The sequence below is a fragment of the Acomys russatus genome, chromosome 11 (assembly GCF_903995435.1).
Source record: "Acomys russatus chromosome 11, mAcoRus1.1, whole genome shotgun sequence".
Classification (NCBI taxonomy): domain Eukaryota; kingdom Metazoa; phylum Chordata; class Mammalia; order Rodentia; family Muridae; genus Acomys; species Acomys russatus.
In genome coordinates, this window is record NC_067147.1 from 11,009,407 (window position 1) to 11,025,013 (window position 15,607).

Below are 15,607 nucleotides of genomic sequence, written 5' to 3' on the forward strand. Positions count from 1 at the left end.
GTTTGAGGCCAGCCTGGTCTACAAAGTGAGTCTAGGACAGTCAGGGCTACACAGAGAAACCCTGTCTCGGAAAAAAAAAAAAAAAAAAAGAAAGAGAGAGAGAGAGAGAGAGAGAGGATGGCTAGGAGCCTAAGGTCGTTTCTTTGTGTGTGAACTGCCTTTTCATTTGGACCACATAGCTTTCTGTTATGAAGGGCTAGTTGGTGTTTATAGACTGTTTTCAGCGTCCCTGGCTGCTTCTCACTGCCCACTATCTCCCAACTGTCACTTTCTTGTTCTGTTACTATAAAAAGTTCATGAAATTGCTCCCTCGTCAGGATGTGCTGCTGAAGGACGCCTGACTCTGTGTTCCCCGGCCACAGTCACTCATTGGCCTCTTTCACTCCTTGGCGGCAAACACTGTTTCTTTTGTCCACACCCTGTGGGCCTTGCTCTTTGGTCTCTCTATAGAGTGTTTCCTGTGGTGTCTCATCTTTTCTTGAATGTTTTGAAAGAAACAGTGACTTTGCTGAGATCACGTGCAAGCCAGCCTGACTCAGAGGCACCGCAGAGCCTAGGAAAAGTCAGCTTAGTTGGCCTTTACAGTCCACATTCCTCCAGCTTTCCCCCCCTCCAAATTCAAGGCAGCTGAACTGAGAAGCTGGTGTGCACCTATACTCCCACCACTCTGAAGGTTCAGACGGAGGGATGGAGAGTTCGAAGCCAGCCTGGACTACGAAGCCAGACTCTACCTCTAAAACAAAATAAAGCAGATGTGGTTTTGTGGGAAGAACCCTTCCCCAGCACAGAGGAGAAGCTGGGCTTGATTCCCAGTGTTGGGTCAACCAGCATAGTGTCATGTGCCTATAGTCTCTGCGCTCAGGGAGGGGAAGGCAAGAGGATCAGGAGTTCAACACTGTCCTAGGCTACACAGCAGGTTTGAGGCAGGAGAATCCTCAATGGCCCTCAGGGACCAGCTTTCTCTCCTTGTTCATACTGTCTCATGACTCTGGGCTGGGTATGGTGGCACACACCTCTAATCTCAGCAATCTTGGGATAGTGACAAGCAGGTCTCTGTGAGTTTGAGGCCAGCCAGAGCTATATAGCGAGACCAGCAATGGAGCTCAGTAGTAGACCACTTGCCTAGTGTGTGCCATGAGGTTGGATTCCATCCCCAGAAGTACCCAAAGTGTGTGTGTGTGTGTGTGTGTGTGTGTGTGTGTGTGTGTGTGTGTGTGTAAGAGGGAGAGACAGTCAGACAGACAGGTGAGAGAGACACACACAGAAAGAATGTGTGTGTGTACATTATGCCTCATTTTCAGAGACTGAGGAAAAACCCCAGAGGAAGTGACATTGAGTTATACAAAACGGTGGCCAGTTGCACAAGGACCCACCCCAACTGTGTGGAATCTGATGGAACAGAGCCCAGGAAGTTTGGAAGAAAATGTCTGTTGCCAAATCATCTTCCATTCGCTTCTCTAGATCCTGTTTTTATTTTCCCACCCTGGTTTGTGTCCTGGGAGTTGATTACTATGAGCTGTACCGACAGACTGCTCTGCTCTGGCCTTTCCATTGGGTTCAGCCAGTGACAGGCAGTAGGAGATTCAGTGCCTGAGGGGCGGGGCAGTGGCCTCCATTCTAAGGGTTGGTTGCATTCTTCCACTGAAACCTAAACCGCTTGTATGGTGTGTCCCCCCCCCCCCCCCAGTCTCCCCCTCTCCTCTCCCTTATTCAGGTAACAGCTTTAGCCCTAGGGAAAATGCAGGTCTTGCAAACTGTCTCATTGCCGTTCCTAAACTGTGCCTCCATCTGTGTAGATAGCTCCTACGTTAATCTCTTCACAAACTACCCTCTGAGTCTTTTCGTAAGCCCCTTCGTTTCCCGCCAGGGCCCTGACTGATACGGTGTGTGTGTGTGATTAAATGGCTGTTGGTTCAGAGCTGGAGCGTGACATGTATGAGGAAAGGGAACATGCGGAAAGAACAGGAGGCGGTGGACAGATAGATGGAGGGCTTCTCTTCATGCGCCAGGAGTCCCGGAGAGCATGGGAGCCCAGGAAAGGCTTAGACCTTTATTTATTTATTTATTTATTATTACTATTATTATTATTATTATGGTTTTCTGAGACAGGGTTCCTCTGTGTAGCTTTGGCTGTCCTAGACTCAATTTGTAGACTGGGCTGGCCTTGAACTCACAGTGATCCGCCTGCCTCTGCCTCCCGAGTGCTGGGATTAAAGGCATGAGCCCACCACTGCCCGGCTTTTAAATGTGTAGCCCAGGCTGGCCTTGAACTCGTGACCCTCCTGCCTCTGCCTGCTTCAGCAAATCCTACCGGCGTGTGCCACCAAACCGGCGACATACTTTAAAAAGACCAGTTTGGCAGCAGCATACAAGATGGTTTAAACAGTGGAGAAGGGGAGACAATTACAGGCAGACTACAAGACGATAGCGGTTGTTATCAGACTGGAGAAGGGACGGAGGTCTGATACTTGGCTTTGCTGATAAAGGTGGGAAAGCACAGTACTCCCAGAGCACCTGGAAATTAACGAGCCTCTTAGGAATACCACGGATGTCAGTATCCTAGGTGCTCGCAGCCTGTCGATGCAGAGTTCAGCCCTAGGTATTTAGCCTACAGAGAGAACAGCCTATCTCTGAGTGATTTCTACACGAAGATATTCACTCATTGCTAACTTTGATTTTTGTTTGCTTTTTCCAAGACAGGGTTTCTCTGTGTAGCGTTGGCTGTCCTGGACTTGCTTTGTAGACCAGGCTGGCCTCGAACTCAGAGATCTGCCTGCCTCTGCCTCTGAGTGCTGGGATTAAAAGCGTGTGCCACCATGTCGTGCTTTTTTATTTTTTTTTAAATACTGAAGGATGTTGATGAGGGGCTAGTGAGCTGGCTTATCATCAGTCCATCTGGTGGGGTCTGCAGAGTCACAGGCATGGAATGTGAAATGGGTGGCATGAAGATCAGGTTAGCACATAGGGCCCCGGACAGCAGGGAAAGCTGATAGCCTGCAGCCATCATGGTTCAAACTGACATTACAACCTGCTGCTTTGTAGCTAGGCGTGGCGGTACATGTTTGTAATATCACCACTGGGGAGGTTGAGGCAGGGAGATCTGAAGGCTAGCCTGGGCTACATGAAAACCTGTGGGAAGAACAAATAAACTAAAAAGCTAATGACAGAATTCTAAGATCTAAGGGATTTCCAGGCATTTTATATTTATTTAGTGGATCTGGTGTGAGCTCACGTCTGTCTACCTATGTTAAGGCCAGGGGTACCTTCCCCTCTCTCTACCTTACCTTTTGAGATGGGGTTTCTCATGGAACCTGGAGTCCACCTTTTTGGTTAGACTGGTTGGCCCAATGAGCCTCCTGTCTCCACCTCCCACAGCACTGGGGTCAAAGGCAAAGGACATATTAACTTTTAGATGGGTCTGGGCTCCGAACTCAGGTCCTCAAGCTTGCGTGGGAGGCGCTGTCACCACTGAGCCATCTCCTTGGCTCCAATATCTTACTTTATGTATTTTCTCCCTCTTTAGTTTTCGAGACAGGGTTTCACTGTGTAACCTTGGCTGTTCAGGCTGGCCTTGAACTCAGAGATCTTGCTGCCTCTGTCACCCAGATGTTGGGATTATAGGCTTGTACCACCACTACCTGGTTCCCAATATTTTATTCTTATTCCTTTTTTTTTTCCCCTAGTGGTAATGGAGATCAAATCCAGCCTACAGGAGGACTTACCCAGTGCCAGAATTTTTCTAAATGTAGTGATCTTTGCTGTCAAGAATTGCAAGGCCGTTAGTGTATGCTCTTGGAGTGCTGTGTCCTGCGGTGTATTAGCATATGACTGAATGTACTTGAGACCTTTGCTCCATCTGTCTCCTGTTATTAGGAGATAAGGTCAGTTTGAGTAACTGACTTTTTCCCGTTGGTAGATGCTGTAAATCCTGAAACTATTAGTATTCCTTTCCAAGGCTCGTGGGTGAGAGGAAGAAAAGCCGGCTCACCTCTGCCATCTGAGCCGCCCAGGCCCCTTCCCATTAGCTTTGGTGGCCCTGTCACATGTCACTTACCCAAAAGCTACTTTAAATCCTCTTCTGGAGAGAGATAGAACATATACAATTTAAACATGTGTGTAAGGTATGCCAAGTATCTTAATCCTTGAGGTATTAAAAAAATGGCATGTTAAAATCTAAAATATATGTCCTGAAATTAGCTTCCAGGCCAGGTACAGTGGTGCACGCATTTGCTGTCAGTGCTGAGGAAGAGCCAAGTGGATCTCTATGACAGCAAGTGCCAGGGCTGTGGCTGTGTAGTAAGACCAGTCACAAAAATAAGTTAGTTTGGCATTTAAGAATGCTGGCTTTGAGCGGGAGGGGTGGGGGGGCGCGGCCGCGCGGCTCACACGCCTTTAATCCCAGCACTAGGGAGGCAGAGGCAGGCAGATCTCTGTGAGTTTGAGGCCAGCCTGGTCTACAGGGTGAGTTCCAGGACAGCCTGGGCTATAACAACGAAACCCTGTCTGGGGTGGGGCGGGAAGAACGCTGGCTTCTAGAGAGGAATGAACAGGATGGTAACAGAGGGTGCAAGGGCAAAATGAATGGTAAACTTTACTCAGATGGACATTTACCTCCACTCCTTCTATGTCAGCCAGCAGCATAGTTAGGACTGAGAAGTTAATCTAGCCTGTGTTCAGAAGCCTTCTTCCCAGCTCCATGCTCACAACCAGCATGGGTTAAAATACGGTCCCCTGAACCAGGCGTGGTGGCTCACGCCTTTAATCCCAGCATTTGGGAGGCAGAGGCAGGTGGATCACTGTTAGCTCGAGGCCAGCCTGGTCTACCAAAATGAGTCTAGGACAGCCAAAGCTACACAGAGAAACCTTGTCTCGAAAAACAAAAACAAAACAAAAAAAGATACAGTCACCTAGCCCAGCAATGGTGGCACAGGCCTTTAATCCCAGCACTCAGAAGGCAGAGGAGGGTAGATCTCTGTGAGATGGAGGCCAGCCTGATCCACAAAGAGAAACCCTGTCTCAAAAAAAAAAAACAAAAAAACAAAAAAAACAAAAAATGGTCTCCCTGGGAGTGAAGTCTCAAGCTCCAATCCCCAGCATTTAGGAGGCTGAGTAGGAGGACCCGGATGAGTGCTGAGGCCAGCCTAGAGAGGGGTCAACCTGGCTAGCATGGGAGCTTGCCTTTGAAAACTAAGATGGGACAACAGGACTTAGTTTCGGATCCAGCAGCAATCACTGAGCTGCTGCCGTATGGCAACCATCTACCCATTTCCTCATGTGACACAGGGTGCCACAGAGACTGCTTCACAGCTCTTGAGGGCTTTATAGTAACCTTAGTGTACAAAAGTTCTGTGATCTGGGTGGGGTGGCAGGTGCTTAGAAGTAGACACTCGAGGATCCCTGTGAGTTCCAGTTCCATGTGAAAGCCTGTCTCAACAAAACGGAAGAAAACACAAGAAAGATGGAGAGGAGCTGGTACAGGCAGTAACTATTTCAGCATCACAGCCGGCAGGCTCAATGCTTCTTGGACCTAACACTGGATTCCAGCAGCCCAGGTGTCTTCATAGCTGAAAAACATACAGGGCAAACCTTTAGGGGGGGTTGGCTGGGGGAGGGGGAACTGCCGTTCATGGAGCCTTTTAAATGTCCACTGATGGCATTCTCCTGACATCCCTTATTACTTAGGGAAGCCTACTTTACCAGGCTCTGCGACCAACTATAAGAACAGCAAACCCCTCAAAGCCCCACCATTCTCCCCCGACTTCAAGTTGTCATACTCCAAGGAAGTGAGGAAAATGTCAAAGTAGCAAAAGCGCCCCTTTACTCTGTCATCAATTTAATAGAACTCACAAATAGGGGGGGTCTCAACAACTTCAAGCCCCTGACAGCGCAAACATTAACAGTGCGACAACGTGAGGTTAAACTGAGTGGGATGTCACTGAGCTTGGCCAGCGCTCAGTCCCACTGGACATGCCGCTCCTCTTCAGGGAGAATACCCCAGTTTGGGGAGGCCACATCTCGAGCCAGCCAGTTGAAATCATCAACATGGTTCCAGTTATTTTTGCTCCTATCTAAACCCGAGTCCTGGAAGTCCTTGTTGATCCCCAGGTAGCTCCAGGTGTAAGGGGCAAACAGGATGCCGCTGCAGTCCTCCACGATGGCCCTGCTGGTCACCTGCAAGAAGATGCGGGTGTCTCTGGTAGTGTGTACGCGGAGCTGTTGGCAAGCCACCGCCAGTGTGCAATCACAGCAGTCCTCCAGGAACACGGAGGTGGACACCGGGCCGCAGAGCACCTTGCAGCCGCGGGCCTTTGCCAGTCGCAAGGTGTTGGGGTTGCCACGCAGCCTGACAGTGCAGTTGGTCAGGTCGCTCAAAAGGATGTCGCGCTGGTGCAGCTCGTCGGCTCTCTTCTCCAAATCTTGGGACTCCAGGTTGGAGAAGCCACAGGCCCAGCTAGTCCCCGGAGCTGCCTCCTCTTTGGTCAAGGGCGGCGAAGGGGCGGCCGAGGCGACAGGTGCGGCGTCTACCTGGACCGCCCCGGCAGCATCCTTCTTCCGCGCCTTGAAGGCGAAGCGCTTCTTGGGCTGCAGTTCCTGGCGCCGGTCGGTTAGCGCCGCCTGCAGCTGCGCCAGCGCCGCTTGGCCCTGCCGCAGGTCGTAGGCGGCGAGGAATAGAACCGAGTCGTTCAGGAGTTTCCGCAGCCCCTGCAGCCGCTCGGCCGCCTCGTCCAGCCGCTCGGCCGACGCCTCGCCCCGCAGCAGCTCCTCGGCCGCCGCGCGCTCGCGAGCGAAGGCGGCGGCGAAGAAGCCGCTCTTCTCCTCCTCCACCTCCTGATCCTGCCGCTTCTGCTTGCGCCTCTCCACCTCCATCTGCCGCTCCTGCTCGCGCCTCTGAAGCCGCTCGGGCACCAGGCTCAGGTCCCGCGGAGACCCAGCGGCACCGTCGCCCAGAGGCTCCGAGCAGCCCATACCCTCCATCTTGACTGCAGGCTCCCTCGCCCGCCGCCTTTCCTTGCAGAGCCTTCCGCAAAGGCCTGCCACCAACGCGGCCTGTGATTGGCCGGCTGTGGTGACGTCAGATCCCGCCATATTCTCTTCGCCTATTGGTGTCTTCGCATCGGAGGGCGGGGAAGGGGGCGGGGCTGGATGACAGGAGGGGGTGGGGAGACAAAGGTCCTGGTGGATGGGTGGGGTGGGAGGCAGGCGGGTGAAAGCTTTTTTTTTTTTTTTCCTTCTTAAAGGGGCAGGACTTATATCCGGGATTGTGGGGTGAGTTGCAGCAGCGGCAGCTGCACATGTGGGTTTGTTTATAAGAACAAGGTTAGAAACTCGCAGGCCTCCCCCTCCCCCCAGCTCCTCCCTACTACCCCCTTACAGGCCGGAGATCTGCTACAGGGTGGTGGGGAGGAATGTGTGCTTGTGGTGGCGGTGGGGGCCAGGTAGTGCGAGAAAGATGGAGGGGGGGTTATTGCACCTCCCGGGCCGCGCTGGTGGAAGCTGCAGCTGGAACAGCTGGCCAGGGAGCCGCTTGCATGCCTCTGGGTTTTTTTTTTTTTTTTTTTTTTTCTTTCTTTCTTTCCCTTTTGCCTTCCATCACCTCTTTGCTCAACCGGTCCCTGCCGCCCTGGTAACCCTCATCTTTCCTGCCCTCCCCCATCCACTGCAGCTCGGCGCGGCCTGGGGGCGTCTAGGTCCCCGTGGGCAGTTACTGGTGCGGGTAGAAGGCGTGAGGCACCGCGATGGGAGAGACGGGGTTCCTCACTGGAGCGGGCTCCGGGGTTCCTGGGGGATTCTAAAAACAGATTTTTTTTTTTTAATGGCCAATTGCTGCAGTCGAAGCGGGGGAGCGGGGGAGGATGACATGCCACCCCCACCCTCTTTCTCCCTGGCGCGGTGGCGGCCACTCCCTGCGCAGCTGACAGCCGCTGGCCGCGCGAGGTTAAGACCCCTCGGCCCCGGGCGCCTCGCCTCTTCCTATAGGGCCGACTGTCTTTAGGAAGGCGATGGGGAAACGGTACATTATTTCTAGAGGTGGTGGGAGGGATTTGTCACCGGAAGTGAACGAGCCTAGCCTAAAGTCCGGACCAACCCGAGGTGCGAGTGGGCAGCCAAGACCGCGCAGCCCGTGGCAGAATCCCAAGGCGGCGGCCGCCGGGGACTCGGGTGGCATCCTCGCATGCTACCTTCAGCCACCCGGTCTTCTGGACCCCGGCTGCGCATGCATTCCTCGGCTTAAGCTCCATCTCCACCCTGGTTGCCAACCTCCATTTTTATTCTTTTAATTGGGATATTTTTAAAATCTGCCCCAAAAACTCACTTGAAATTTTACCTATATACCTGCGTTCTCCTGCAGAGAAAGATGGGAGGAAACGAGAGCCATTCAGTTACATTGGAATTAAGACTTGAGTTCCAAGCCTCACATCCCACTTGTCTCCTTTCCTAACCATTAAGAAAAAGAGAACAAACAAACAAACAAACAAACAAACCTCAAGCATTCCACTACTGAGTTAATACAGGTGTCACTGGGTGGCAAATTCTCTGTTAGGTGGAGGGCAGGAGGGGGGCATGTCATATGTTTGTGTGTTTATGTCTGTGCACCTTGATGTAACAGTGCCAGTCGAAAAAGAAAAGCTGATAGTCGCTTAGGCTAGCTGTGCGGACTCCTTATTTTCGTTAGTTTTCTTTCCTGGGCAAGATAGGTGAGGCTTTTTTTTTTTTTTTTAACACTTTTATTTCGGGAAAATATGGACTAATTACTATTGAAATATAGCTGATGACTTTGTTCAGGTTACCTAGAGGAATCTAATAGCTGTCATTTTCATGAAAGATAGATTTATTTGTATTTTATGTATATGGGTGTTTTGTATGCATATATGTTTGTGCACCATGAATTGCAGTATTTCTGGATGCCAGAAGAGGGCGTCAGATTCCTAGAACTGGCGTTACAGGTAGTTGTGGACTGCTGGGTGCTGGAAGAGGAACCCAGCTCCTATGAAAAAGCAGCAAGTGCAGGTAACCATAGATCTAACCTAGAGACATTAAAAGAAGATTGATTTTGCTACAGGAAATAGCAACAATTCCCGATGTGCTTTGCTTCCCCTTCCCACTCTACTTAAAGTTGCCGGGCAGAGCGGGGCACAGTGGCCCATGCACTGCTGGAGGCAGAGGCAGGCGGATATCTGTGGTCTGAGGCCAGCTTGGTCTACAGAGCAAAGTTCCAGGACACCCATGGCTGCACAGAGAAACCCTGAAGAGAGAGAGAGAGAGGTGAAAGGTGTCTTGAGCTTAGAGTTGGGGCTGTCAGCTCCGACGAGTCTATGAGGGGTTGTAAGTACGGACTATGTCCAAAGTATAAGTCAGTGTCATCAGCCCTTTCTGGGTGTGTTTCTGCCGGTGGATAGGTTTTTGCTAGTCTGCTTGACAGGAAGGTGCTGTCTGAAAATTGTCTGTTGTTTAAGGTTTAAGCATCACAGGACAAAGATGGAGGGTCGTGCAGTTGACTCAGTGTGTTGGGGACATGTTTTAAAGACTGGTGTGAACCCTGAGAGCAGTCGTTGTGAGGTCGCCTTGGAGCACAGGGATAATGTTTTTCTATCTCCAGGCTGGATGGAGTAGGTGACAAAGGCAGGTGTCAAGCTATATGTTTGGTTTCTGAGTTAAGAACCACAGGAAGGTTGCTAACTGCTGGCACTGCCAGACTGCCTTGCATCCTCCTCCTAACATTTGAGGGCAGTGGATTGAGCACGTGCCCTTGACAGGATCCTGGCTCGTCAAAGGTAAGTGCCTGCCCTGGTCAAGGAGGGGAGGAAGCAAGCAGCATCCACTGTGCACCGCCCAGGCAGAGGCTGGTGAACGTCGTGGACATCATGCTAAGGGGAAGGACAAAAAGAGCTATGGATTTTAACTGCTGTTGAGTTTCGATTTTATTTCGTCATGGAATGGGCTGTGGCGGTCAGAGGACTGTTTCCAGGAGCCGCTCTCCTAGCTTTATGGTGACGCAAACCCTTGACCAGTTCAGCAGCCTTGACTGTTCAACCTTAACTTATTTTTTTCTTTATGTTATATGAGGTTTATTAAATGACCATGGGGGGAGAAGGAATGGGGGGCAGGGGTACCCCAGAGAGAAAGAGACAGAGACAGGAAGAGTAAGAAGGAGAGAGATTAGAGCCCAATCTTAACTTATATATAACAATGCTTTGCATATCTTATGGCTCCCTGTGTTGGGTTTACTTTTTTTTTTTTTTTAATTTATGTGCATTGGCGTTAAGTCTACATGTATGTCTGTGTGAAGGTGGAACTGGAGTTACAAACAGTTGTGAGCTGACCTGTGGGTGCTGGGAATTGAACCTGGGTCTTCTGGAAGAGCAGCCAGTGCTATTAACTGCTGAGCCATTTCTCCAGCCCCCAAGGGTTTCCTTTTATGCTAGGTGTGGTGGCGCACGCCTTTAATTCCAGCACTCGGGAGGCAGAGGCAGGCAGATTGATGTGAGTTCGAGGCCAGCCTGGTCTATAAAGCCTGTCTAGGACAGCCAAGGCTACACAGAGAAACCCTGTCTTGAAAAACTAAAAAATTTATTGCATAAGCAGTGCTCTGCCTGCATGTACACCTGCACACCAGAAGAGCGCACGAGATCTCATTATAGATGGTTGTCAGCCACCATGTGGTTGCTGGGAATTGAACTCAGGACTTTTGGAAGAATAGTCAGTGCTCTTTAACCTCTGACCCATCTCGCCAGCCCTTCCTTTTTATTTTTATTTTTTGGCTTTTATTTCTGTCTGTCTGTCTGTCTGTCTCTCTAATATGTATGAGTGTTTCGCCTGCATGTGAGTGAAGACGGCCTTGGGTCTCCTGGAACTAGAGTTACATATGGTTGTGAGGCACCGTGTATGTGCTGAGAATTGAATCCAGGGCCTCTGTAAGGATGCTCTAACCATTGACCCATCTCCCCTGTTCCTACTTGATTTATTTTTGAGTTTTTGTTGTTTTTTTCCCCCAAGACAGGGTTTCTCTGTGTAGCCTTGACTGTCCTAGACTTGCTTGGTAGACCAAGCTTTTCTTGAACTCACAGAAATCTGTCTCTGACTCCCTGAGTGCTGGGTTTAAAGGTATGCACCCCCACCACCACCCCCCCACACCCCGTTCCTACTTGATCTTTTAATGCCTTAAAAGTGAATCTTAAACCAGGCTTGGTGGCTCATGCTTGTAATCCCAGCCCTCAGGAAGCACTAGGATCAAGAATTGCAAGCTAGCCTGGGCTGTATAACAAGCTCAGCTAGCCTGGGCTATATAGCAAGCTCCTGTCTTTTAAAAAAGGAGGAGGGAAAAAAAAAAAAAAAAGACAGCGAAAGCGTTTAAATGAGAGAAGCTGCGCGGCATGCCTGGACAGCACAGAATGCGGCCCCTTGCTGTTCAATGGCATTTATCAGAGTTGTTGGGCATTAAGGCAGATAGATGCAAGCTCTGCCTGTGTTCTTGTGATTGCCAGAAGGGGGACACTCCCTTTTTCACCTCTTAGCAAGCAAGCTCGGAGCATGCCTGCCTTGTGAAGTGCTCACTGATGAGATAGAGGCCTCTCTTATCTGAGGGTAGGTCAATCTTTCTACCTCTAATGCCAGTGTTTCTGGCACAAAGACAAAGAAAGATAGCCGTGAGGGCTTGTTCTGTTCTTAAAAGCCTTCCTCTTATCTGGAGGCAGGACAGCTGCTTCCCCCTGCCTCTGCCCGAGGCAGTCTCCTCCCCCTTCACCACTCACTGGCCAAGGAACTTGTCCCCTTGTGTCCCAGACAGCCTCTGCTCACGTTCTTATCCAGTGCCTGCCTGTCAGAACTGTGCTGCGGAGGTGAAATGGCTTGGTTCTTAGAGCGTCCGCCAACCAGGCCTGAGGACAACCTGAGTTGGCTCTCAGAAACTCGCGTAAGCGTGGAAGAGAAGCTTCTTAGACTTGTTCTCTTACCTTCACATGGTTCTCACACATAATACATTAAAAAAGAAAGGAAGGCCGGGTGTGGTGGCGCACGACTTTCATCCCAGTACTCGGGAGGCAGGGGCAGGCAGATCTCCATGAGGCCAGCCTGGACTAGAGCGAGTTCCGGGACAGCCAGAGCTGTTACACAGAGAAACCCTGTCTCAAAAAACAAAACAAAACAAAATTACATGTATGAGTGCTTTGCCTGCATTTATGTATATGTACTACGTGTGTGCAGTACCTGCAGTCGCCAGGAGAGGACGTCAGATCCTTTGGAACTGGAGTTACAGATAGTTGTGAGCGGCAACATGGGTGCTATAAATAAAACTAGGGTCCTTATCAGTAGATAGTGGCACGCGCTTTTAGTCCCAGAATTCAGGAGACAGAGGCATCTTGGTCTGCAGATTGAGTTCCAGAACAGGACAGCCTGGGCTACACAAAGAAACTCAGTCTGAAAAACAAAAACAAAAAAAACTAGGTCCTCTTGCAAGAGCAGAATGTGCTCTTAACCACTGAGCAATCTTTCCAGCCCTGTTATTTATTTATTTCTGGTTTTGCTTTGTTTTGTTTTTGAGACAGGGTTTCTCTGTGTAGCCTTGGCTCTCCTGGACTCACTTTGTAGACCAGGCTGGCCTCAAACTCACAGAGATCTGCCTGCCTCTGCCTCCTGAGTGCTGGAATTAAAGACATGCGTGCCACCGTACCCAGCTAGCTGGCTTTTCCTTACTGAGCCTCTCCCAGGCCCCTACCATGTTCTTTTTTAAAAGATGTATCTATTTATTATTATGTTTACAATGCTCTACCTGCATGTACACCTGTACATGTATTACATTATAGATGGTTGTGAGCCACCATGTGGTTGCGAGGAATTGAACTTAGGACCTCTGGAAGAGCAGTCAGTGCTCTTAACTACTGAGCCATTTCTCCAGCGTGCCCTCCTCCTACTCCCACCCCCCACTCCCCACCCCACTCCCACTCCCCAGCTCCCGCCACCATGTTCTTAGAATCTCACTGGCACCTAAGGCCTGATGATGAGGGCGGCAGGCCGGCAGTGAGCCCCACAGATCCACTAACCAAATCAGTGCAGAGATTTTAAGCATATGCTACCCTACTTGGCTTATAACGTGGGTTCTGGGAATCGAACCCAGATCCTCAAGCTTGTATGGCAAGCACTTTACTGACTGAGCTATCTCCCATCCACCCCATTTTTGTTGTTGCTCATCTGTTTTTTTGTTTGTTTGTTTTGTTTTGTTTTGTTGGTTTTTTTCGAGACAGGGTTTCTCTGTGTAGCCTTGGCCATCCTGGGCTCACTTTGTAGACCAGGCTGGCCTCGAACTCACAGCGATCCGCCTACCTCTGCCTCCCGAGTGCTGGGATTAGCTCATCTGTTTTTGAGACAGGATCTCACTGTATAGCTCAGGTTGGCCTTTGACTTATAATCCTTCCAGCTTTGCCTCCCAAGCACTAGGATTGAGGTGAATCCTTCCATATCATGTTCTTTGCTGCTTTTTTTAGAACACGGGGGAGTTAGCATTGACTTGAGGTAGCATGAGTTTATTTTATAGCCTATACAGGGTGCGGTGTACATGAATCTTCTTTTGCTTAACAAGAGGCAGTGACAGGGCTGACAAGATGGCTCAGTGGGTAAGGGAGCTTGATGACACTGAGTCCAGTTCCTAGAGCCATGAAAGAACCCATTCCCAGAGTTGCCCTCTGACCTCCACAGCACAGGAGGGCACACACGTGCACACACAGAGAATAAATGTTTAAGTGAAAAAGCGTCAAAACTCCACGTTGTAAGGGAAGGCTGCTTGTTTTTTTCTTATAGTGCGATACTTCTGTGTTAGGCAGGCTTCTTTAAAGGAACAGAATGTATAGACTGCGCATATGGATGTATAAGACGGAATTCATGAGAATGACTTACAGGCTGTGGTCTAGCTGATACAGCAATGGCTGCCTGGCATGGAAGGGATGTCTCAGCTGGTCTTCAGTATATGCCAGAATCCCAAAGAAGTGGGCTCTAATGCCAGGGAAGGAGTGGGCTTACTGGGGAGAGCCAGCCGGTAAAGAGAGCTTCCTTCTAATAAGTCCTTATGTAGGCTGCTCTTCCTACCTCAAAGGTCTGGATTAGAAATGCGTCTTCCCGGGCTGGAGAGGTGGCTCAGAGGTTAAGAGCACTGTCTGCTCTTCCTAGAGGTCCTCAGTTCAATTCTCAGCAACCACATGGGAGCTCATAACCATCTGTAATGGGATCTGATGCCCTCTTCTGGCCTGCAGGTGGACATGCAGATAGAGCACTGTATATATAAAATAAATAAATAAATCTTTTTTAGAAAGGAAAAAAAGAAAAAAGGAAGAAATGATTCTTCCCACTTCAAGTGATTTAATTAAGAAGAAGAAAAAAAAAAAAAAAAACCAAACCTCACAGGTGGTCACAGCCATTTGGGTTTTAGTTACCTCCAAATGTAGTCAAGTTGATAACAATAGCCATCACAGCTTTCTTTTGTGTTTACCTTTTTAAAATCACATTTATTTATTCGTAAGTGGCTGTTGGAGTGGGAGGGCTTAGCTGGTAGAGTGTTTGCTGTGCAATGAAGACCTGAGTTTCTAGAACCAGCATTTTAAAATACTAGACATGGAAGTCCACACTTAAAATGCCAGCACTGGGAAGGCAGGGGCAGACAGACTCCTAGACCTTCCTGGCCAGCCAGCCTCGCCTGCCTGCCGAGGGCCTGCCTGTAGAGAGCCTTTGAGAAACAATACTTGAGCTTGTCCTCTGGCCTCTACACACATTAGGAAGATACTTACAGCCTGAGCATGTGTTCGAACATGCACACACAGACATGCACTCACATACAGAGAGACCTACACATACATACACACACACACACACACACACACACACACACACACACACCTATATAGTTACAAAATAAAACCCCAAGGTGGATGATGCCAGAGGAGGAATGACACTGGAAGTTATCTTTTCCTCTCCACGACACAATTTAGCCAGGTGGTGGTCCACACTTGTAATTTCAGTATTTTGGAGGCTGAAGAGTTTGAGACCAACCTGAGCTACAGAATGAGACTCTGGTTGGTTGGTTGGGTTTATTTTTTGTTTGTTTGTTCTGTTTTGGTTTGGTTAGGTGTTTGGAGACAGGGTTTCTCTTGTAGAATTGTTTGGTTTTGTTTTTTTTTTTAAAGGACTTATACAAGGAGGAAAAGAGAACAACCATGTTAATTGGGATATAAGACATGACTCAATTAGAAACCTTTATTTAACAGCAGAGCGGTGGTCGCACGCCTTTAATCCCAGCACCCAGGAGGCAGAGGCAGGTGGATCTCGGTGAGTTGGAGGCCAGCCTGGTCTAAAAAGTGAGTCTAGGACAGCCAAGGCTACACAGAGAAACCTTGCCTTGAAAAAAAAAAAAAGAGAAATATGTGTGGGGATATACACGTCACAGCAATCATGTTGAAGTCCAGGACTGCTTGTGGGAGTCTCTTATTTTCTCCTACCTTGTGGGTCCCAGGAATCAGGCTCAGGTGTGTAGGCAAGCATCTGTACCACTAGCTCTCTTGTCAACCCCTATGGCTCAATTTTTTGGGGGAGGAGAGGGGCTGAAAACTGTAACACTGAGAGATTC

At 49.5% G+C, this 15,607-nt stretch overlaps 1 protein-coding gene across 1 annotated transcript; it reads right to left on the reverse strand.

Moving 5' to 3' along the window:
- Positions 1-5,915: 5,915 nt before the first annotated feature.
- On the reverse strand, positions 5,916-7,036 carry Tbcc (tubulin folding cofactor C). Its single transcript, XM_051152854.1, has one exon. It carries the CDS (start codon positions 6,973-6,975, stop codon positions 5,953-5,955), a length of 1,023 nt encoding a protein of 340 aa, XP_051008811.1. The 5' UTR covers positions 6,976-7,036; the 3' UTR covers positions 5,916-5,952.
- Positions 7,037-15,607: the final 8,571 nt, after the last annotated feature.

Excerpts from the sequence above, each read along its gene's own strand:
- Tbcc (XM_051152854.1), bottom strand. The coding sequence starts at position 6,975 with ATGGAGGGTATGGGCTGCTCGGAGCCTCTGGGCGACGGTGCCGCTGGG.